Consider the following 21,631-nt stretch of genomic DNA (forward strand, 5'->3'; position numbering starts at 1 on the left):
CCCTCATCCACAAAGTCACACAGAGGCACAAAAAAAGCCTAAAATAGTTTTTATTAACATCTTTCTAAGAAACCCCCCCCAACCCCCCTCCCCGTTACAAGGCAATGATGCAGTCATGCTAAGGCTATAAAAATGAACAGAAATGGAGACATTCTGCATGGCCCCTTGCAGGAGCAGCGTGGGCCCGGCCCCTGGGACCCGCGTCCAGGTCCGTGCCGTTCTCATCCTGAAGCACAGCTGCACACGCTCCTTCCTGGGAAGGAAGGGTCGCTGTGTTTCAATAATGGTGCAGTGGCTGTCGCCCCCACCCCCTCCCCAAATACACAGCTAACACAGTCACTGAGACCCCATCCAGCAGAGGGAGCCCTAGAGCAACTGCAGCTCCGCTCTCAGTGCAGGGGCCTCACAAGAGCAACGGCGCCACCTTTCAACAGATGATGCCGCAAATGGAAAGTCACAGGAACCAGGCTGCAGGCCCACAGGGCCTTCTGGAGGGCTAAACTCTGCGCTCCGAGGGAGGCCGCTCCTCTCAGAGCGCACAGCAAACACAAACACTACAGTACGAGTCCCCGCTGCGCACATAAGTCACACCAGCTGGGGTTCAGGGTTCAAGTCACATGACAACGGCATCACAGAGCTCCGAGAGCCATCGAGTTATTAATCAGCCGGAGCTCACAGTACAATAACAACACGTATGTGAAAATACAGAACACATCATACAAGGAGGTACAAACAAAGTCAGTACAAAATAAGCTCGGCATACTTCCTGTCCACTGTAAATATATTTTACATATTCTTCTCAAATGATTATAGCTAAACATTTAAAGCTGTATAGTATTAGTCCAGGTTGTTGCACTATCAGGAGGTCCCTGACCATTCTGAGCAGGCTTCTCTGAGGACAGCCCCATGGCACACTCAAGACTGTGTCATCACAGAGCTCAGCGCATCAGCCTAGTGGAGGCAGCACTGTCAACCACAGGTGTGCAGGCAGAGCTGTGGCCAGGACAGGTGAGAGGAAGCTGTTGCAGCCCCTGGGCTCTCCTCCACCACACTCTGCCCTTCGCTTTAGCCTCTCACGGAGATCTTGTTTTCCACCGCTGCCAACATGGCACAGAACCGCGAGTTCTCATTGGCCAGCAGCTTAGACGGCTCATCGAACTCCACCACCTGCGAAGAGAAAGGGTGACTGAAAAATATGCGGAGGACATGTTGGGCAGCAGCAGGAGGGCATTACAAGTAACGTTCCAAGCACAGGCGACCGTCTCTGTACCTGTCCCTGATTAAGCACCATGATGCGGTCACAGCTGAGCACCGTGTGCAGCCGATGTGCGATCGTCAAGGTGGTGCAGTCCTGGAAGGCGTTGCGGATCGTCTCCTGAATGAGCAGGTCTGTCTCTGCATCCATGGCAGCAGTGGCCTCATCCAGGATCAGTACCTGAGGACAGGCAACACAATCAAAGGGCCCATCTGCACACCACTCTGGCTAAAGTACCTGCCGTGAGTTCTACAGGCGATCGCTGGGATACAGAGTCGGCCCTTCGCCCTCATACCTTGCACTGTCTCAGCAAAGCTCGGGCCACACAGAGCAGCTGTCTTTCTCCTACAGAGAAGTTTTCTCCATTCTCCACCACTTCGGACTCCAGCTTGAGAGGTAACTGGGACACCTGGGGGTAAAGAGAGAGAGGGAGACGCTTCAGCTCCAGATCTTGCCCTGTGGACCTTTTCACAGAAACAAAGTTGTGAAGCCCCAGTACTCACGCATTCCTTCATGTGCGTTCTCTCCAAGGCATCCCATATCTGCCCCTCGCTATACTGACTGAAGGGGTCCAAGTTGGACCTGCGACACAGAGGACACCAGGTCTCAGTCATACGTGGTCACTACAAGCGCACGTGCATATAAACAGCACGACGATGGGAGCCAGGCACGGGACCCTTACCTGACGGTTCCGCTGAAGAGCACTGGCTCCTGAGGAATGATGGACAGCTTACTCCGCAGGTCTGCCAGGCCAATGTCACAAATGTTGACTCCATCAATCTTGATTGTGCCGCCGCAGGGCTCCACCAAACGGAAAAGCACCACACCAAGAGAGGACTTCCCTGAGAAGAAATTTACTCCCCACTCAGTATTCAGAAGTGTGCAAATTGACCAGTTAGCCTTTATAAGACAGGGATACAGTAAGGTTCATGTCAAGATAAGTTTCCGTCGTTGTTTCAGGTGCTGCGAACACGAGCCTGGCGGTAGTAACCTGATCCGGTGCGGCCCACAATGCCGACTTTCTCCTTGGGCCGGATGGTACATGACAGCTTCTTCAAAACCAGTGGCAGATTCTCTCGGTACCTCATTTCCGTCTCCTGGAACACAATCTCTCCCTCCTGGGGCCAGTCTGCTGAGGGGGCCTTGTTTTTGATCCTAGCCGGAGCCTCCAGAGCCAGGGACTAGGGGTTTGAGGACGACGTCACACAGAGGCCAGGGAGGGTGCAGCGATGTTAGTTATGGCCACCAGTTACAACTGAGTGCGAACTGATGGAGGCTGATACACACCTGGATGTAGTGGTGAATTCTCTCCACAGATGTGAAGCGGGCCTCGGTCTCCGACGCCAGTCGCACAGTGAACTGAAACAATCCGGTGAGCTGAGAAGGGGGGGGGGGTAGGAGAGGAATGTCTGAAGTTTGATTCATGCAGATTCATCTTCATTTGAAACACGAGACAAGAAGCAGTACAAGACCAAAGAGGAAAAAGAATTTACCGCACTGTTTCTTATTGTTATCTAACAGCTTGTTAGTGTGCTTATTATCTGGTTATTTAGTTCTCTGCAGTATTTGAAAATACAGCATTTAAAAATTTTCTTCATTTCAGATTACAAAAAAATTTTCTTAAGAAAATAGTTAAACTATTGCTTTGGCAATACAAGTGTATAAAATTAGTTATCCAATAAAGCACAGTAAGTTGAAATTCAGAGAGGGACTGGCATTTACCTGCACGGCATAGGAGATGGCAAGTCCAGCATAGGCTGGGGGAATCTTGCCATGCATGAGCACAATCATTAGTGCCGTGATGCTTATGAGCGCAACACTAATGACATCGAGGCGGATGGCCAGCCAGCGCATTGCACAGCTGAACAGGTAGAAGGGGGCCTGGTTCTGGTCCAACAGCTCCTGATACCTGGGTGTGTTGGGATCACAAGCAACACATTGAGTTTTCTGAAAACCAACTGTGAGATTTTACATGGGAAGGTAGCTCATCAACATCCATTCCATTCTCACCTGACCAGGAACTCATCCCCTTTGCCGTAGGCGTGCAAGGACGTGAGGCCCTGGATGCTCGAGGTGATGTGTGACAGGAAGGGCGACTGTGTCACATTGTCCAGCCGCTTCAGTTCACGGATGAAGATGCGCGAGACGATGTGCAGAAGAGTGAAGAGCAGAACCAGGGGTCCCACGGCCACCAGGAACCAGGGGAACACGCAGCCAATGACTCCGAGGCAGAAGAAGACGAGGATCACATTCTGGATGAACATCTCGGCTTGGAAAGGCAGCCGGGTATCCACTGGAGGAGATGGGGGTTAGTGAGAGAAGCTGTAAGGAAGTGTGTCACCACCAGTATGTCTGAAAAGGTAATCTGCATGAAGAAGTTTCTGTACCTTCATCCATGTCTTTGGAGAATCGATTCAGAATACGAGCAGTCGGTGTTGTGTCAAAAAACTTCATAGGGCTGCGAAGAATCTTGCGGAAGAGCTCCTCATGGAGGCGGGATGAAGCTCGAAGTGTCCACTGAAAGTGACCATGGGAACACTGACACACACAGCTAACACCACGGCAACATACGGGTTCAAACAGAGACACAGGTGCAGACACATGAGTGAAACACTCCAGCCGTACCTTGACAAAAGCAATCCCGCGCACCAGCTTGAACAACAACATGACGCCCATGGAGAGACTGTAGATGGCAGCATAATAGTGCATCTTTGGGTGGTCCCGCATACTGCTGCTCACCACAGAATTGTTGCCAAGCCACACGGTTGTGTTCTGCCCGTTGAGAAGAGAGAGATTCACGGTCACTCACACATACACATTCACCCCCAAGTGCTCCACTTCAACTCTACTTCACGATGGCTGCAGCAGCATGAGACACCATCGCACTGGAGATGAGAAGAGGCAGTGCTGTCACTCACCCCGCTGCCTTGCTTAATCCAATAACTGAGCCACCAGTTGCTAAAGGCAGTGCTTCCCACATTGAGCACAAAGAGTGTCAGGATGAGCAGGGCCAACAGGGGGCCCCCTGAAGCCTGGATGTAGACCCTGTACACCTCCCAGGGCACGGAGCCACGCCCTCGCTCCTCCACCTGCATCAGCTGATCTGCTTCACCGAAGATGTGGAAGAATGAGGAGTGAGACTTCAGCTCCAACAACAGGTCCTTTCTCTTTCTCTCTCACACACACTTACCATTATTCTTGTTAGCAGGCTTTTCCTTCTTTACAGATCCAGCTTTGGCTTCTACAGGTTTCTTCAAGGAGTTCCCAGAGTTCTTCTTTGTCACCTGATAGAACCACAGTGACACACAAAACCGTGACACATCCATAAAATATGTAGCACGTACACAAACTCAAGAGGCAGTGCTACCTCAATGCAGGGAGCCTCGCCAAGCTGCAGGTTGTTAAACATGGCAGCGTAGTCTCCGTTGAGGTTCATCAGACTCTCGTGATTGCCTTGCTCCACAATGCTGCCGTCCCTCATAAAGATGATCTCATCACAGTCCACCAGGTACTGCATACAAACAAACAAAGACTGTGCACATGAGATTCATGACTGACCACTACAGCACTTCAAGGGACACAAACAGTGAAGGCCAACTATGCAGTATGGGGAGAGATGGAGAAAACAAGCAGTAACACTGCAGCAAAGGGCTCCAGCTTCACATGGTTTTGAGGAGCCAGCAAGATCAGGCTGAGGCCACAAAGTCACCTGTAACTGATGTGTCACAAAGAGGGTGGTCTTCTGGCGCAGCTGCTTTTTGATGACATTGTTAAAGATGTGGTTGCCCACATGGGCATCCAGGGCACTGAGTGGATCGTCCAGGATATAGATGGCCCGGTTGCTGTAGAGGGCACGTGCCAAGCTGATCCGCTGCCGCTGGCCACCGCTGAGGTTGGCACCACGCTCTCCAATCTGTGTGGCCATGAAGAAAGCTTTAGAACCACAGTGTATGGCAGGAAAAAGGTCCAAGGACAAGACGGTACTGGCAGCTCACCTCAGTCAGGTCACCGTTGGGCAGGATGGCCAAGTCAGGTCGCAGGCAGCAGGTACTCAAAACCATGTGGTACCTGGAGGGTTGACAACCGGAGAGGTGAGATGGGTTGCCACACCTATTGCGTAGCACACCACACCCATTCCCCTCCTGTCGCCACCATGCCACATGCATTCCGGTCACATTCGTCAATGCCACTCGTTTCCTACCCACCATGAGCCACGGCTCTACACCAGCATCATTGCTCTGTCCATCCTTCATACATGACACACAGATATTGAAGCACCGATTCCTTTTCTACAGCCCCCATTGCCCATGGAAAGTGGGACTGAGACTAACTCCATTATCTGGGCTCTAAAAAAAAAATAGCCCTGGTAGAGACTCCACTTCAGTCCCCTTGGTTCTCACCTTTCCTCCTCATACTCTTTCCCAAACAGGATATTGTCTCTGAGGGTTGAGTTGAGGATCCAGGCCTGCTGAGCCACATAAGCAAAGTCTCCACTGACAGCCACCCGACCCTCCAGTAGGGTCATCTGTGGATGTTAAAGGTCAGGGGAACATAAGACTGATTTGCATTTGATATATCACAGTTTCATCAAGACACTAGCCTCTTTACAATTCGAACACTAGCTTGTACTATCCTGCCGAAATGGGGCGGGGGATCTTTAGCTCAAAGTGTCACACTTATTAATTCATTTTATAACTGTTTACTTTTATTCTCAATCACTTAAAATGAGTCAGTCACTAATACAGCAGCATGTTTTGATCAAGAGACATAGTAGGGCTTGAACTAGTAACCATAAGGACAGTCCCTGTCCTGAACTGCTTTGTTTGCTGCTCAATTCTCGCACAAAACCACTCTCAGCGACTTCAGGTGTCATTACAGTACCTGGCCCAGAATGGCGGAGATCAGGGAGGTTTTTCCACTGCCCACACTGCCACAGATGCCCAACAGCTTACCCTGCAGTCGAGAGAGGTGAGAAGCAGAGATGGGTCACATCTGGGCTGCTTATTCCTGCCACCATCAGCAAGGCGCATAAACTTGCATATTTGACTGCAGACATGCGGCTCTAACCTCTGGGACAGTGAGATCGATGCAGTGCAGGGTCCTCTGTAAGCGCTGGCTCACAGTGGGGATAGGTGTGCTTTCATCCCCGGGGCCAAGGGGCATCTCTCCTTCTGCCAGCAGCTGTCCGCTCTGCTCTCCCAACACCTCACTCCGGCCAAGGCCTTCCTGCACTTTCTTGTGGCCGCGCCTTTGGGCCACACCCACTGAAGGCGTGCCACGGGGAGTGGGCTGGGCGCTGTGGCCACCTGTCTCCCAAGCAAAACTGGCACCACTGAGCTCCACTGCCACGCCGGGGCATTGTGGCCGTGCCCTGATCGTCTCCACTTCAGGCATCAGGAGCAGACTCTACACAGCAGGGCAGGTAAGGTCAGAAGCTAGCACTCAGACCAAATCACAGCACAGGAAATATAGGGAAATGTGGAGGAAGCTTATACCTTGAATCTCTCCATAGCCACAGATGCCTCAGACAATGACTTGACAGAGAAAGGCGTGACTTTGAGGGCAAATGTCATGGCATTAAAGACAGTTACCACAGTGAATGCCTGAGGGAAAGACAAAGGGCCACAGTTAGAATGAACAACAATGACGATGACAAGCACAACCCATTTCAGTCAATCTTTTTTCCTGCCCAGTTGGCGGGGGGGGGGTCCCCACATGGATCCTATATACATAAGCCAGGTAACACACCTGAGTGCTCAGAAAAGGAGTTCTGCACCAAGCTGTTACCAAGAAACGGTGAGATCTTACCTGGGCAGCAGTGAGGTCAAACCCAAGAAGCATGTGGGCAGAGAAAGTGGCCACACTGGCAATCACCACCACAATAGGAGCCACACCGACAGTGACACTCTGGAAGTACCCCGTCCGCGCCAAGATCAAACGCTCCTCCTCACGGATCCCTGCAGGAACACAGGTCACATGATCATCTCACACCACACTTGCTCCCAGTCCAGATGACCCTCTTACACCACTCTTGATCCTAGGTGACAAAATGAGCACTTACTGCGCACATCCTGGGAGAAGGGCTTCACCCAGGCATACATCTTAATGAACTTTACATAGTTCAGAATCTCGTTCATCTTCTGCACACGCCGATCGGTTACAGCCACGCCCTTCCTCCTGAAATAGGCTGTCAGCCTGGAGCTGAACATCTGATAGAGAGCGAAGGTGGTCAGCAGTCACACTGCACACACCCCTGGCTCTTTGTGACCACATACTGCACGCCAAACTACATTTGTGTGTGTGAAAGACAGAAAGAGAAGCTTTACCATGGCTGGATAGAAGAGAATGAAGACTGCTGAGCCCAGGAGGGAGGTAGGCCCCAGGATGGCCAAGTTATAGACCATCCCCAGCACAGCGATGAGGGGCCCTCCGGCCAGTAAACTACCCACTGCGGCCGCTTCAAACATCCGCTGACCATCACTGGAGCACATGTTGATCAGCTAAGGGCAGAAGCCAAACAAGGTTAGATCTTTAAAGTCTCTAAAGCCTTCTGACTAGCAGCACACATCTGCACCAGCTTCTTTCCATCCTGCCCAGAGTTTTGCTTGACTTAGCGACCCTGGAAGCACTGTCTCACCTCCCCCACAGACTTGTCCCGAATGCTGCGGAGCCGTAGGATTTTGTGGAAGGCCATGGTGAGGATTGCACCTCGCAGACGTGTTCCGGTTCGATAGTTCAGGGCCCAGGTGAGGGCTAAGGACCAAGACCGAACCAGTTCGGTGGCCAGCAGCCCCAGAACGAGGAGCAGGCCATAGGGCAGATCAGGCTGCACCCGTTGGGTGTACTCCAGCAGCCGCTTCACTACGAAGGCCTGCGGGGCGGAGGAGGCAAGACAACACAAGCACAGGGACTGAGGACACATCCATAGCCATACCAAGGCAGCTTATTCATGGCTGCCACCACCACCACCATCATCATCGCTACCACCAGTAACACAACAGTAACACTCAGTCATGCCATTCTATATCCATCATTATTGCATCACTCATTTTCTCTTCAGAAGAATAAAGGAGTACCATAATACCTCTGGAGATTAATTTAAAGAGGCTCTTTGAAGGTTCTCTTTACATTTACCTTTGGGGGCCTTTTCTATTAAGATCCTTTGAAAAGAACAAGAGAAACAATAAAAATACCAACTGTGCCATTCCAAATGATCAGAAAGACACAGTACATTCCACATCATCATGACAATTCCTTGAACTTTGCTTTGTCTGCATCACGTGGAAATAAGAGACATTACCTACAGTGACACCAAGGCGGGCCTTGACAACGAGCACTCTGATTTTTAAAGGCCTGAAAACAAACATCAGCAGTTTCAATATTCAGAAACAGACAGAAAAAACCACAGAAGAGAAACAAATAGGGAGTTCTGCGACACTCTCACAGCCAGCAGAAAACGTATGGGTGTCCTTTTCCAGATACTTGTCGACACTTCTCTCGACATCAAGCAACTTCAACACGCACGCACATGCACACGTACGCACACGCACACAGGTCTTCCACAAACAGGTAGTGTCAGCAAACCCACACAGTTCATGTTATCGCCAATCTGTTTATTGGAACTTTATTACCGCTAAAGGAAACTGCCTGTACCTCATTAGAGGGAAGAAGTTCAAAGATGCATTCAGTACATCGATTGCTCACATGATGGTCAAACTCTCACACAGAGGATCAAAGAAATGCACGGAAAAACAGAAATGACACAGTGGTTCCCAAGTTCCAACTCTGTACAGTCTTCCCCGCAGGCTGTGTTGTTTCATGTCTTTCAGTGTTTCGTTCTTTATGTTTTGTCCTTCGGGTAGCCAGTCAAACCATGAGCATTGATCTTTTGTTGCTTGTCCAGAGCAATGAATGTCCACAACAGAAGGGAAAAGACCAGCCCCCAAATATGTTCCTTCCAGAAGCGAGAGCCCCAAGTCAGGCTGAGGGGTCAGCAGCGTTCGGCAGCAGCCAGGAGGGCTTTGTCCACTGGTTTTGAATGGGAGCATGGTGCCGGTCCCAAATGCCCCCGTCCTGTCCCACACGCCCCCTGCTATGCTCTCCCTCCTCCTCACCCCTCCAGTGGCTTAGCAGTCCAGCCACCGCACAGAAAACAGGAAAGTGTTCGTCACATCATGGCAACAGGAGCAGCGGCGCAGAGGGAGCTGGTCAACAGTCTGTGCACCAATCATCAACGGGGCAGGAGGTAGAGGGTATTACAGAGCACCTGCTAACAGAATGTACCAGTGCACAACCTCACAGCCAGCCAGGGTGGTCTCCCTGGGTGGGCGGACACAGGCAGGCATGTCCAACACGCAGAACAAGCATTGACATGAGGGACACCCGGCAGAGACAGCGGCCCTGCCGCGCAATCTGGGGGAGTGTGCCCTTACCTCTCTGGCGTTGGACGGCGCCGCAGCCCGCCTCCCGTGTTATTTCCTTCCGCGGTTTAACGGATGGCCTGTGGAGTCTAAAGAACAGCCTCTGTCACATGTCCCTCAAGGGGGCGTGGCCAACTGTGGCTCCACCCAACTTTTCCACCCTTCCACCCTTCCACCCCCACCCTTCTCCACCATACCCAACTATCACACATTCTCTCTCACATGCACACACACGAACACGCACCTATACAAACACTCAGCAGGCTATGGGTTCTGCTGTTGGGCAAGATGCGTAATCACTCCTGCAATGTTTAATTTAGAAATTAAACTGACTGGAGGAAAATCTGACCCACCTGTGATGGTGGAAGGGAGCATTTGATTAGATTTCTAAAGATGCAGGTGAGGCTGTATGAGCCCGAACTCACCTGGGTGGGGCACCACCCTGGGGCTGAGGCTGTGGATCAGGCAGACAGTGCAGGAAGCACACGCCAGACCCCGCAGAGGGACAGTGACAGAAGCTGTCCTTGGAAGAAGGTGATGTGTTAACCCTGAAAGCCCTGTACCACTGAACACCTGAAGCCACCTGTTCACAGAGCCTTTCAACTGCATTAGAGGAGCAGCAATGTAATCCTCATGGCCATCAACATCAGCATCATCATCACCAAGACATAGTAAACCCAGGTGTAGGGGTGTTAATTTAAGACAGCCAAATGAGTAAACTAATACATTTGTGAAAAACAACATGACATGGGCAAAAAAAATAAAAAACAACAAAAAATAATCACAAAATAAAGAGGAACACGGGGCTGCTGATGAGCGTAAACAGGGTCTGATGTCCTACTGCTCTAAAAAGAGATCTGTGCTACAATGACCGAAAGAGCACAGCTGTAAATGTTTTTACTGCTTCAGACGCTCTACTAATCACCACTTTGCATTGCCTGCCCTGGCCAATCAGCTGTTCTTTTGTTAGACTCGGTCATTTTATTCTGCTCAAAGGTCTATGACCGCCTTTCAGCCTTATTGCAATACTGTGTGACATGACCTCCTACCCAAACAGTGACTCCAAAATACCACAACCATCACAAGACAGAAGGAAGGAGAAGTGGAGTTCCCCTTGTCCAGCCTGGAGAGGGTTACAGACAGGCTTTGATAAAAATCTGAGAAACCACAGTAGAAAGATGCAAGATCAGCTCAACTATTTCACGTGTTTCTGTTAGACTGAAGTGGTTCCTTTATGTGGGTGAGTCATTAGCAAGGCACATATTCCACCACACATTCTTCACTAAACTAAAATATCTTCAGATTTATCTGGCCAATATCCCCACACCCACCTGTGACAAATACGTAAAGAAAACTAAAGAAGAACACGTGCACAAAAAGATTCTTCCGTTACCCTCACCAAAACCAGACCTTCAACAAAAGCCTGAGGGAGAAATCAGCTGACAAGTTTTCACACAGCGGTTTGGGGTGAGTTGGTTTTGCACGAGGGTAAGAGTCTCACAGTAATGTCATGTCCCACCAAACTCACCTGTGTGGTTCAAGAGTGGGACGGGACGGGGGGGGGGGGGGAGCAGAGAGAGGGGGAGAGAGAAAGAGTGTGGTAGAGAGCTCAGAAGGACGGCACTGTGGTACTTACTGGACCGCTGAAGCCAGCCAGCTGGGTCACCATGAGGCACACGATGGAGAGCAGCAGTCGAGTGCGGCAGAAGGCCCAGACCACATGGTGCAAGGAGGCCTGATGCCCCTGGGCCCTGCACTCAGCCTCCCACAGCCCTGCCAGCCTACAGACATACACACAGCAGGCATTGGTACTCCGACAGCTATCTGGAAACACAGAGACATGCTTGCACACCTAGGAGTGCTCATACCTGTTCCTGTTGACCTCGCTGCTCTCCCACCGCGACACATCCCAGATGTCCTCCAGGAAGAGCTGCCCTTGACGGTAGGCTCGCACAACCAGGGGGGTCATCCAGCTGAACGTCATAAAGGAGAAAAGGCCGGCATTGTCCACCGGGTGCAAGTGCCTGGGGAGGGGAGTGAGGGCAGTTCGTCTTACTTTTCATTCACAACAAAGACCTGACCACGAGAAACAAAGGAGCTATGGACCCACTTGCTGGTGGAGCGGAATGGCTTCAGCACGCTCATGCTGTGGTGGTACTTGCTGCGCCCACCCTCCTCATCCTCCTTCAGGTGAGGAGGACACCCGCCATCAAGGGGCAGACCCCCCTCCGCCCGTGCAGCCGTCTCCAGGGCATCCTAGCATGAAAACACAATGACATTATAACCACAACCTTAAGAGTGCACATAGCCATCCTGTCCCACTGCTAATGACAATAATGAACCCCTGCTGAGTTGTCCTATTCAGGTAAACTGCTGTTCACCCAGTCCCTTCTGCAGTGTTTCTCATTACTATGTGTACTCAAGTGGTTTACCACAGGAAACAGCATAAAGTGACAGTGAAAATAAGGTAAAAACTAAGACAATCGGTCACAGTGTCAGCGAGGAGTGACAAAAACCGTCTCGAGAGCAGCAACGCTCTTCATGATGACAGGACCGACATAGGAGGCCTGATCAGACTCAAGACTCCATGCTGCAACAGAGGACGCATCACAAATTCCACCTGTCATTCAAAGCCACCGTTGGAAGATTGTCCTGCCAACGCTCTTTTAACGTGTTAATGAAAATCAATCATGTCAGGCAGTAACCTAGATTGCAAAATGATATGAGGGAAAACGTCGGAGAGAAAGGAAAAAGCCTCCATTTTCAGAGCCCAACAACAAAGGCTCGTCCCTCCCCAGCAACGCAACCCAACATCCTCCCGTGTTCTCAGAAGAAGACCGCTGGCAGCACGTGCAGCCCCCCTCCCCCATACCCCCCCTCACGTTTCCCTGATGCTCTCACGTTGCACAAACACGCAGGGACCATAACTGCTGCTGCATCAGTCAGCCAACAGAGGGCCCCAGCAGCGCTGACATCACTGCAGCTCATCAGGCCATTGGCTGCTTCACCAACCAAGCAGCCAATGAGATGCTGAGCGTTATGTAAACAACTGAAGGAAGGCATGGTGTGTGGCAGAGCAACCAATGCACTGCGGGCAGTTTGGACAATATGTCTGGAGGTAAAGAGAAAGGGAGGGAGAGAGTGTGGGGGAGAAAATGGGTGCAGAGAGGCTGCTCTCCTGTCCTGCTGACTCAATGGTGACAGGAGCGCAGCCCAGATGAACAAAAATGCAGAACACACACAAAAGCTCACACACTCTGTCCATGATAGAACAATGCCTCTCTGCCAATCCCTATACAAGTGCCCTTAATTACACAATGACACCGATCAGGCTGCAAACAATTCACAGATAATTTGGCAAAAATCCCACAATAGCCACAGGTATGACTAAAATAACTGGACAAGAACAGATTGCATTGATTCAGTCATCTGTCGGTAAAACTGCGTTACTGTGGTGACAAATCTTTCACCTTTCAGCCATGTTCAATCTGCTTTGAGAAGACCTTCCGCTGACTGCGGACCACACCTTCTTGCGGGTCCCCTCCCACACCTCGTTTGGCGGACCCTGATGCAGCAGCAGGTGGACTGACCTGCACCTTGGAGAGCGGATACGGGTCAGCATCCGGGCCCTGCGGAGCATCAACAGTGGGTACGGTGCGGTATCCGGGGCCCCCAGCCAGGTAATCCTTTCCCAGGTCCAGATCCTTCATGGTTCCTCAGGACCATAGAAGCGTCAACTGCCTTCTCTGTGTTTTAACTGCGTTCTCACTGGCTGCCACACTTCCAGGGACACAAAAACGAGACAAAGAAGAGTCAGGCCGGCACAGGAGATGGACGTCCTGCATACCTCCCACCAAATTCCGACATGTTCGCCTTCCGATTTTCACGGGCGCGAACGAGGACAGCGGCTCCTTAACACCCAGGTGCGGCCGCACCGCCCCAACATTAAATACTGTACTGCCCCGTCATCTGAGGGTTTTAAAAGATGCTCAGCGACCAGCGATGAACACACCTCCACCCACGGTCTCCTGCTGCTAAAGATGTATCACTTGCAGCATACCCCACCCCCCACCCCGACTCGTCTGGAGAAGAATTGAGAAGGAACAGCGAGTTTCCAGAGTTTCAACAGGAAAGAATGAAGGGGGAGGGGGCTGTGCCTCTTCATCTCACAGACACATTCAGTGAAAGAGGAAGAGGAGGTCAGTGCGGTCACTAACGGTCAGCGCAGTGGACAGTGTGTGGAATGGACCATGCATGATCATCACAGACACCTGCATTTTTTAAAACACACACGGTGTCACGTTTGTGCTTTGTATATTAATACATTTTATATGTGACCAATAATATAGTATATTATTGCACATTTGCATTCATTTACTTTTTGGTCCATTTTGTAATTAAATTTATTTTACTGTATATTATGCATTTTATTTTACTTGTGGACCGAAATATGATCATCAACTGTTCATACCGACACAGTCAATTTCCCCGAACCCGAGAATTAAACACACTTCAGTTAAAACTTCAACATTAAATATTAACTACTTACTTCACTAACCCGTTTATTTTTAAAAATCGATTCATTCAACCGTCGCTACGGAACCGCTTGACTCTGTGTATCGTATCGAGAAACAGAACGTCCGAACGGACGTCGTTCGAGAACAAGAAGAAGAAGACAACGGACCTCCGTGAAGAAGACACCATGATAATAATAATAATAATAATAATAATAATAATAATAATAATAATAATGGAACAAAAACACGACGAGGTTTACGATCACGTCCTTCGCCGGTCCGTCTTAGTTAATCGGAACTGGACAAGAAGAAGATGATAATCTATCTATTATCAATGTCCGATCAATGAAACGAGATGTACTAGCCTAGCTGACATCACTAAGATAAGAGGCCAGAAACAAAGACGCGAAAAACATACGAAACAGAAGAAGCGAGGGAACAAAAGAGAAAACAGATGAAAGAGAGAGGAGGTGAAGCAAGCAGCTTTTTTACCTCAGCTGAGGCGCATCCCTGTACCGAAACACAGAGATAAATACAGCACATGAAATATCTCTGTACGTTTAACACTTCCTTTGTCGACCCGCTTTCGGCAACAACTACTCAAGCTCCCTGTTAAGGAACAATTTGGAGGGGGAAACACAATTAATGTTCAGAAAATCTCCCTGGCAACCGATACCTGATTCCCGTTCCTGTCAGGCAGCAGATCCAGAACAGAAGCTGCACGAAAACAACTTCGTTATAAAGCAGCTTTCTGTGGCAGGAGAAGCGCAAGAAAAGTAGGGAAATGTAGTCAATCGTCATACGCTTATTAGTTGATGCACAGGAAGGAGCTAGCCCTGTGGACTACAATTCCCGCAGGCTCAACGCTCATTGGAGGGCTCGGACCGCATCGCCAGTGTAGGCACAGCTGTAATTTGCCGGATCCCTCCGCACTCAAATCCGTGTGCGCTCGCGAGTCCCTGGGCACCTTTACCGGCTTCAAAAGGAAGTCGAACTAACGACTTAGTTCCTGGTTTATAATATATAAATGTGTGTAGTGAAAAGGGTAATCCCGCTTGGTGTACTGCATTTTTTCCACTCTAAAGCATGGCGCTGTGTGCGCGCGCGCTTTACATAATGCGGAACTCACGCTCACGCTGTCACTTAGTTCGCACGAGTCGTGCTGCCCGACCGAACCGGCGGCGGCGGCGGCGAAGCGCAAGCGGTACTTTTCCACTGCGCAGCGCCTCGAAGACGAACCCAGAGGCCTGGACCAGAGCGATGAAACCTCTCAGTCCTTCGCCCATACAGGAAACGTTCCGCATTCGCGCCCCACTGGCCGTGCTGACGGTTCGTGGACAGTCAGTGTCCCTCAGTCGGTGGGCTGCAGGACGCGAACGAGAGGAGAATCTCAGTCAGAATCTGTCCAGGCCTCGGATGGATGCGTGACAAAAGCACAGAAAACCACTTTTCTCCTTCACCCCTCCCCACGTGTGTAACCCAGAAGCGATGAACCCTCTGGGGTGCTAACATGTCGGGGTATCGCATTTCATCTGTATTCTGGAGAAAAGCTATTTATACACGTACCGAGATTTTTGGGGCTGTAAAAATGTTCCCAGTGGAATTCTGACGTCAATGAAAAGAGAACAAAGTGACGTCACAGAATTCGCAGTGAGCCCGTAATAAAGAATAACAACAAACAATGAGACAGACCTTCCAGTACGTGTACAGCACAGAATGTCACTGCAGGACATCGACCTGTTTGTTTCCCATCCCGTCCGATCTTGCTTCTGCTCTTACTGTGAACTCATTCTCAGTGCAATGTGAATTTCCTGCCAACATTCAATTTCTGCAGATAAAAAATAAGCTTCCTTTATACTTACGTTTGTTTATTTAGCAGGTGCTTTCCTCTGAAACAGTGTAAAACTAACTTGTATCTGGCTCACAAACTCCCAGGTGACTTACGGTGACAGATACGCTGTGCTGCAATCCTGTAATTGGAGTCTTTCACACATTTAGACAGCAGGGCGATGTAACACACATTTACTTGCTCATGCACTTTGAGTAACCGGTTCTCCTTGTGAAGGTCACAGCGGTTCAGAGTCTATCCCAGAATTGCTGGGCAAGAGGGGTACAGCACAGACTGTCATACTCCCATTCACACACTATGGGCAATTTGGAGTCAGGAATTCACCCAAAACATGTCTTTTCACCATGGAAGGGAACAAGATCACCAGTTCCAACTAATGAGAAGCATTCCCACAGCATGATACTGCCACCACCATACGTCATTGTCAAGATGCTGCATTTTGTGATGTGGGCAGCATTTCAAAAAAACTTTGTGTTACAGTGAAACAGCTCAGCCTTTCCAACACCTTACCCAGATATCTCTGGTGATATCTGGCAGACTCAATACAGGTGTAAGACTGTTCTTCTTGAGCTTCTCTTTCACCACCCTCCCACCATACAGGTTGACATTATGTGAATGTTCTGACTCTTGTGCACCTTCACTTCACTGTATGCCACTGAACTCTGAAGCTCTTTTGCACTTATTTTTGGCCCCTCTGTAGCACCTCTCTCAAGTTCCTTGATCAGATGGTGAGCTTTGAGGGAAGGCCTGTTCAAGGCAGTGTCTGGATGCACTTTCCAATTCTAGCTAATGGGGCTCAGTGGAACAGCCATACACTTAGTATTTACACACACAGGCTGAAGTCACTTGTCCTGAGTGGGGTTGCGGCAAACCAAAGCCTAATTCGGCAACACAGGGTGCAAGGCTGGAGAGGAAGGGGACATACCTAGGACGGTACATTGGTCCACCGCAAGGCGCTCCAAGCAGGACTCAAACCCCACACCCGCCAAAGAGTGGGACCCGACCAAACCCACTGCACCACCACGCAAACCCACTTACTCTTTACAACCATTTCCTTTTGTATCCATATGTATAACTTAGTTTTTCATAGGATGCTCTTCAGTCTTCATTTTCATGCCATTTCTTCAAAATCACTGTCAGAAAAAGGATCCCTATGGGGTTAACAGAGAAAACGGGGACATTTTTTCAATGACACAAAGACCAATGGGAAGGGACACAGCGATCCACCCTCCTGAGAGAAACGTCTTCCACTTAGAGATAGCGAAGCACAGGGTCTGAATATCTGTGCAAACTGCAAATTTCAGCTTTAGCCTTTAAGATAACCATGGAGAAATATGCATTTTTACCTTCATATATTTTTAGGAAGAACGATGACTTTGCAATAAAAATGCTACAAATGATCAGGAATGTGACTTATTTGTAATCCGTTTGCAGAAATCACAGTCCTGGTCGGACAGCCAATCTGTAAAAACAGGATTGATTCTTCTGTCAACAAGGAACTTAGCACTCTGGCCTAAAAGTTATAACACTGAACTACAGGATGTAAGAACATCCTGTTAATTTTTCAGACACAAACACCCACTTTCAGGTTTTCCACACCACTCAATGATGAGGAGAGGCTACAAAGTTCTGAGGAAATGGCAGTACAAGTGTCTTTAGGTCTTACAGAAGAGTCTGGCAAGTAAACACAGCTGAGTGCCCTTAGCCATGAACATGTCATTTTCAGTTCTTTAGAACCCATCATCTGCAAAGGGGAAAGAGTAGCTATGCCACACTATGGACTGACCTGTTCTCACCTGCTGTAAAGACCAGAACCAGTGAACTCTGTCAATGTTACTGCAGCCAAACCCTTCCCTCAACCCCTTAGTAGTCACTGGATGTGATTTCACTCTGGTGTTCAGAATTCACTCAAGAATTATTCACATGTAGCACTATAAGATTTATATGCAGCATAAAAATAAATGCAACCATTTACTCATCCAAATATAAAGACCATCCCCCAAAATCCAAACATTTAGGCTTAAGTGCATTAAGGGTGAGGGAAAATGTCTCTGATCATATAAACTATTTACAGCCACATTGTTATAAAAGAATAGATGCTAGGATCAGACACCCTCGCTTTGTGTTCACATGAAACATACTTGTTCTCATTTGTACACCCTCATGTTCAATTATTTTTGCCCCTTTCTTTTTGTATTTATTCTGGTCTTATCAGGGTATAAGCAGGTGACAGTGGCTAGCTTTGAGACAAAGCTGCAATAACTAAGGTAACCAGAGCACATCCTACTGAAATTTCCATCACTACCACATTTCCCTTTTCCACATCCCCTTTCAATACCTTCTACAGTCACGTTCCTTGAACAGCTGACCAAAAAAAAAAAAAAAAAAATCAGTCTTATGATACTGTTTGTCTAACTGTGGAAATTGTCCTGAAACTTAGGAAAAAACCAGTGCGACAAGAACAACCTTCTTTATGCAAATTAAAATGTTATGGATGCCTTGGAACAGATTAACTTTTCAGACATGAAACAGAACTTCAGTATGAAGACGTTCACTTTGCAAAAAATTTTAGGAGTCCCCAGCACACAGTAATGACTCAGCATGTGGGATTGTTCAAATCTTTATTTTATGTACAGCTCGTCACACTCGCGATGGGTACAGCATCTGTAAGGAGAGGAAGATAGGCAGTGAGCACTCAAGGGCTGCAGGTCCAACACACAGAGCACAGCCTGTTGTTGGAGGAATACATCACCACTCAGAACAGAACAGTTTTACTTCCTGTCTACGGGAAGCTGAGCAAGCAGCACACAGCCAACATACAAGAGTGGAAAAATACCCATTGTGGCAGCACACATTTACATTTGTTCATTTCGCAGACCCTTTTCTCCAAAGCGAAGCACATCTTATAGGAAATACAATGTATGTGTTGTAGCAGAAAGAGGCAGATACAGACATGTGATTGAAATTTAAGTCATTAACATAAGTGAACTGTGACACAATCATCCACAGTATCAGTTTTGCAGTCAGTCAGCATAAACACCATGTATTCACACAGCTGGCTCATACGAAGTGAGGTGCTGTGCTCCAGGACAGATGCTGCTCTCCATTTCCCATGAGCAGAGCCTCAGCACAACCCAACTACAACTCAGCCTGGATCTAAGGGGACCAAAGTGGTCTCCTAAAAGCAGTCCCAAAGTTTCTGCAGAGCAGTGTTTCCTGTGACCAGAAACTGCTTCAACATCTTTGCTTATCATAAGATCAAGATCAGCAGACATTTGGGCCAAGATCTGATGGCAGCTATACAATACTAGCAGACAGTCTAGATACAACTGAGGTTCACATACAGCTCAACTGCAAGCTGTAAGGCCAGGAAAGGACTCAGAATTCACAAGTGAAATAAAAGGAGTACACCTGACACTCACCACTCGCACCCTGTGCCCAATGGCCTTTGCAGGAAGGTTGCTGCTGAACTTGGCACGCACCATCCCGCTGTTGCCATGGGCACGTGTGACTTTGCCCCAGATGACCCTTGTCTTGTTGGGTTTGCCCCCAGGGGTCACAGTGTTCCTGGTGAAAATTTTCAGTGAATCAAAGCCGCTCTTTCAGGTCACTTAGCAAGTACTTCACTCCATCTAGACAGGCTTTAACTTTTTTAAATGAACCATGCCAAAGCAACCATTTTGGTCACTGTTCCTCACAGCACACTAGCCCTGTAAAGTACTCTTTAAAAGCAGTTACAGGCTGGAATGAGACTGTTAGAGTTGCTGTAACTCGTAGCCACTGGCAGCTTTAAACCACAACAATAATTTAATAAGCTCTTAACTTTGACATTTTAAAGGGGTGGGAGATCTTTGAACATATGAAACGGGCAAAGAAAGATGGAGAGTTAGCAGAACCAGTGGGATGATACGAAGGCAGAGTGAGGAGAGAGCCTGAGACACTCACTTCTTGGCCTTGTAGACATAGGCACACCGCTTGCCCAGGTAGAAGTCAGTCTCCTCCCGTGTGTAGACACCTTCCACCTTCAGCAGAGCAGTGTGTTCCCGCTGGTTCCTGAGACCGCGCTTGTAGCCCGCAAAGATGGCCTTGCACCACAGCCTAGAAGGAGTAGAACGCACAAAGCAGCAGACAACAAACAGCAGATTTAAGGCCAAAGCATCATCAGAATTGTGTGAAAAGCCAACCCTCCAGGAAGAGCCCGATTCACCACAAGGTTGAACGTCTCCTGCTGGTCACAGAAAACACACACCAATCATGTAGCTTAAGTGAAGACTGAGGCCATAGAGTCTAAACTGAATTAATAAAGAACACAAAGCCACATAGAAGGGGAACTTCAAGTGTGGGTGGGGGGAACAATTCACATCTTTGAAGGAAAATTTTGACAAAGCTGTCTGTGAGGATCTGGCCCTTACAAACCAAAGTGTGCATCCTTCCTTGTGTTTACCTTGGTCTACCAAGCAGTCCCCAAACACAAAAAGGGGGTGAACAACTAAAGTCATCTCAGACACAACAACCTACTACTCTCAATCTTTACACGAACAGCTTTCGCGCAACACCACATCCAAACCATCTTCTCAAGAGAAGCTCAGACCCAAAGGACGTGCGCAGTAAGAAAAGCAGAAGGGCCGTATGATCCACATGCTGCAACTCAAAGCACATGCAGGACATGACACGTCACGTTGTGCAGTGACAACAGTGGGAAGGAGAGGACAGGACAGTCTCACCTTCCTGGCATCGTGGTTGTGTGGCGTCCAGGCTCTGAAAACCTGGAGGGAGGGAGAGATTCATCAGAATTCCAAGCCTTCATGAAACTACGTATAACAATGCGGGCCATCATCACACACTGTACACTCGGACAAAGAGAAATGTCTTAGGGCACAGAAAAAACACAGTACACAAAATGTAAACGAGCCGAGGTACACGCGCGCGCACTTCTCGAGCTTCGGTACAACTTGCAAGCCGCAAGTACACCATACTGTCAAAGTACTAAAGAATAGGTCGTGACTGCTTTGGCAGCGGCTGCCTAAATGTCTCTCCAAAAAAGTACTTTAATAACAAAAACCATTAGACCAAGACAAGAGACTTCGAAGTTCGAGACCGGGGAGTAACGGCAACTAAGAGAACCGCAGACAATCCTTTAAATATCATAATCATCCAACAATCAGCATTACATAAAATGAACTATACTTCAATATAGGGGTTAATTCTGTCTAGACGGGGGGAAATTACAGACAAAAATATGTTTTAGACTTATAAAATAACTTTGAATGTTTCAATATTTCCGTTTCTCACCTGCACAGAAAAGAAAAATGGAGGAAAAGAAAGAGCGTGGTGCATGCTGGGAAATTAATGTCATCGATGTCCCAGAGGCGCCTGATCAAAAAGACATCTCGTCGTCGCGCAAGAAAGGATGAAAATGCTAGAATTCAACATTTTCAACAACAACAAAAAAATACTTATGGGATTGCCAAGTGTGGAAAAACCTTGATTTTTAAAAAAAAAAAAAAAAAAAACATATTTACCAAATAATCAAATGAATGGACTAGGTAGGTATCCCAGCTCGCGCCTGCTCAAAAATACATAAGCGTAA

The 21,631-nt window shown here is 48.6% G+C and overlaps 2 protein-coding genes across 6 annotated transcripts; both read right to left on the reverse strand.

The window, feature by feature from the left end:
- Nucleotides 1-32: 32 nt before the first annotated feature.
- abcc5 (ATP-binding cassette, sub-family C (CFTR/MRP), member 5) lies at nucleotides 33-15,801 on the reverse strand. Of its 5 annotated transcripts, XM_018748670.2 has the most exons (30): nucleotides 15,759-15,801; nucleotides 15,322-15,555; nucleotides 13,266-13,455; nucleotides 11,786-11,931; nucleotides 11,544-11,699; nucleotides 11,312-11,456; nucleotides 7,893-8,126; nucleotides 7,582-7,755; nucleotides 7,317-7,464; nucleotides 7,064-7,212; nucleotides 6,751-6,858; nucleotides 6,323-6,661; nucleotides 6,137-6,208; nucleotides 5,656-5,780; nucleotides 5,251-5,323; nucleotides 4,965-5,168; nucleotides 4,623-4,766; nucleotides 4,446-4,539; nucleotides 4,174-4,361; nucleotides 3,881-4,027; nucleotides 3,643-3,772; nucleotides 3,266-3,548; nucleotides 2,978-3,164; nucleotides 2,543-2,632; nucleotides 2,247-2,436; nucleotides 1,938-2,097; nucleotides 1,759-1,837; nucleotides 1,551-1,664; nucleotides 1,271-1,435; nucleotides 33-1,167 (listed from the first exon to the last, which is right to left on the reverse strand). In XM_018748670.2, the coding sequence occupies exons 3-30, from the start codon at nucleotides 13,383-13,385 to the stop codon at nucleotides 1,066-1,068; spliced, it is 4,266 nt and encodes a 1,421-aa protein (XP_018604186.1). In that variant the 5' UTR covers nucleotides 13,386-13,455; nucleotides 15,322-15,555; nucleotides 15,759-15,801; the 3' UTR covers nucleotides 33-1,065. The 5 variants fall into 5 exon arrangements, with proteins under 5 accessions (XP_018604186.1, XP_018604185.1, XP_018604187.1 ...); XM_018748669.2 differs by lacking the exon at nucleotides 15,759-15,801 and having other exon boundaries at nucleotides 15,322-15,705; XM_018748671.2 differs by lacking the exons at nucleotides 15,322-15,555; nucleotides 15,759-15,801 and adding an exon at nucleotides 14,869-15,315 and having other exon boundaries at nucleotides 4,174-4,358.
- A 2,844-nt stretch (nucleotides 15,802-18,645) lies between these two features.
- rpl35a (ribosomal protein L35a) lies at nucleotides 18,646-21,461 on the reverse strand. The gene is made up of 5 exons (XM_018748534.1): nucleotides 21,334-21,461; nucleotides 20,766-20,807; nucleotides 19,987-20,139; nucleotides 19,464-19,608; nucleotides 18,646-18,705 (listed from the first exon to the last, which is right to left on the reverse strand). The coding sequence occupies exons 2-5, from the start codon at nucleotides 20,774-20,776 to the stop codon at nucleotides 18,682-18,684; spliced, it is 333 nt and encodes a 110-aa protein (XP_018604050.1). The 5' UTR covers nucleotides 20,777-20,807; nucleotides 21,334-21,461; the 3' UTR covers nucleotides 18,646-18,681.
- Between the last annotated feature and the right edge of the window lie 170 nt (nucleotides 21,462-21,631).

This window comes from Scleropages formosus, chromosome 10 (genome assembly GCF_900964775.1).
Source record: "Scleropages formosus chromosome 10, fSclFor1.1, whole genome shotgun sequence".
Classification (NCBI taxonomy): Eukaryota; Metazoa; Chordata; class Actinopteri; order Osteoglossiformes; family Osteoglossidae; genus Scleropages; species Scleropages formosus.

Excerpts from the sequence above, each read along its gene's own strand:
- abcc5 (XM_018748670.2), bottom strand. The coding sequence starts at position 13,385 with ATGAAGGATCTGGACCTGGGAAAGGATTACCTGGCTGGGGGCCCCGGA. Across the intron at positions 4,767-4,964 it reads TTGTGACACATCAGTTACAG|TACCTGGTGGACTGTGATGA; the intron begins GTGACTTTGTGG and ends GTTTGTATGCAG. Across the intron at positions 3,773-3,880 it reads GCGGGATTGCTTTTGTCAAG|TGGACACTTCGAGCTTCATC; the intron begins GTACGGCTGGAG and ends GGTCACTTTCAG.
- rpl35a (XM_018748534.1), bottom strand. Across the intron at positions 19,609-19,986 it reads TATGTCTACAAGGCCAAGAA|GAACACTGTGACCCCTGGGG; the intron begins GTGAGTGTCTCA and ends AATTTTCACCAG. Across the intron at positions 18,706-19,463 it reads TTGGGCACAGGGTGCGAGTG|ATGCTGTACCCATCGCGAGT; the intron begins GTGAGTGTCAGG and ends CTCTCCTTACAG.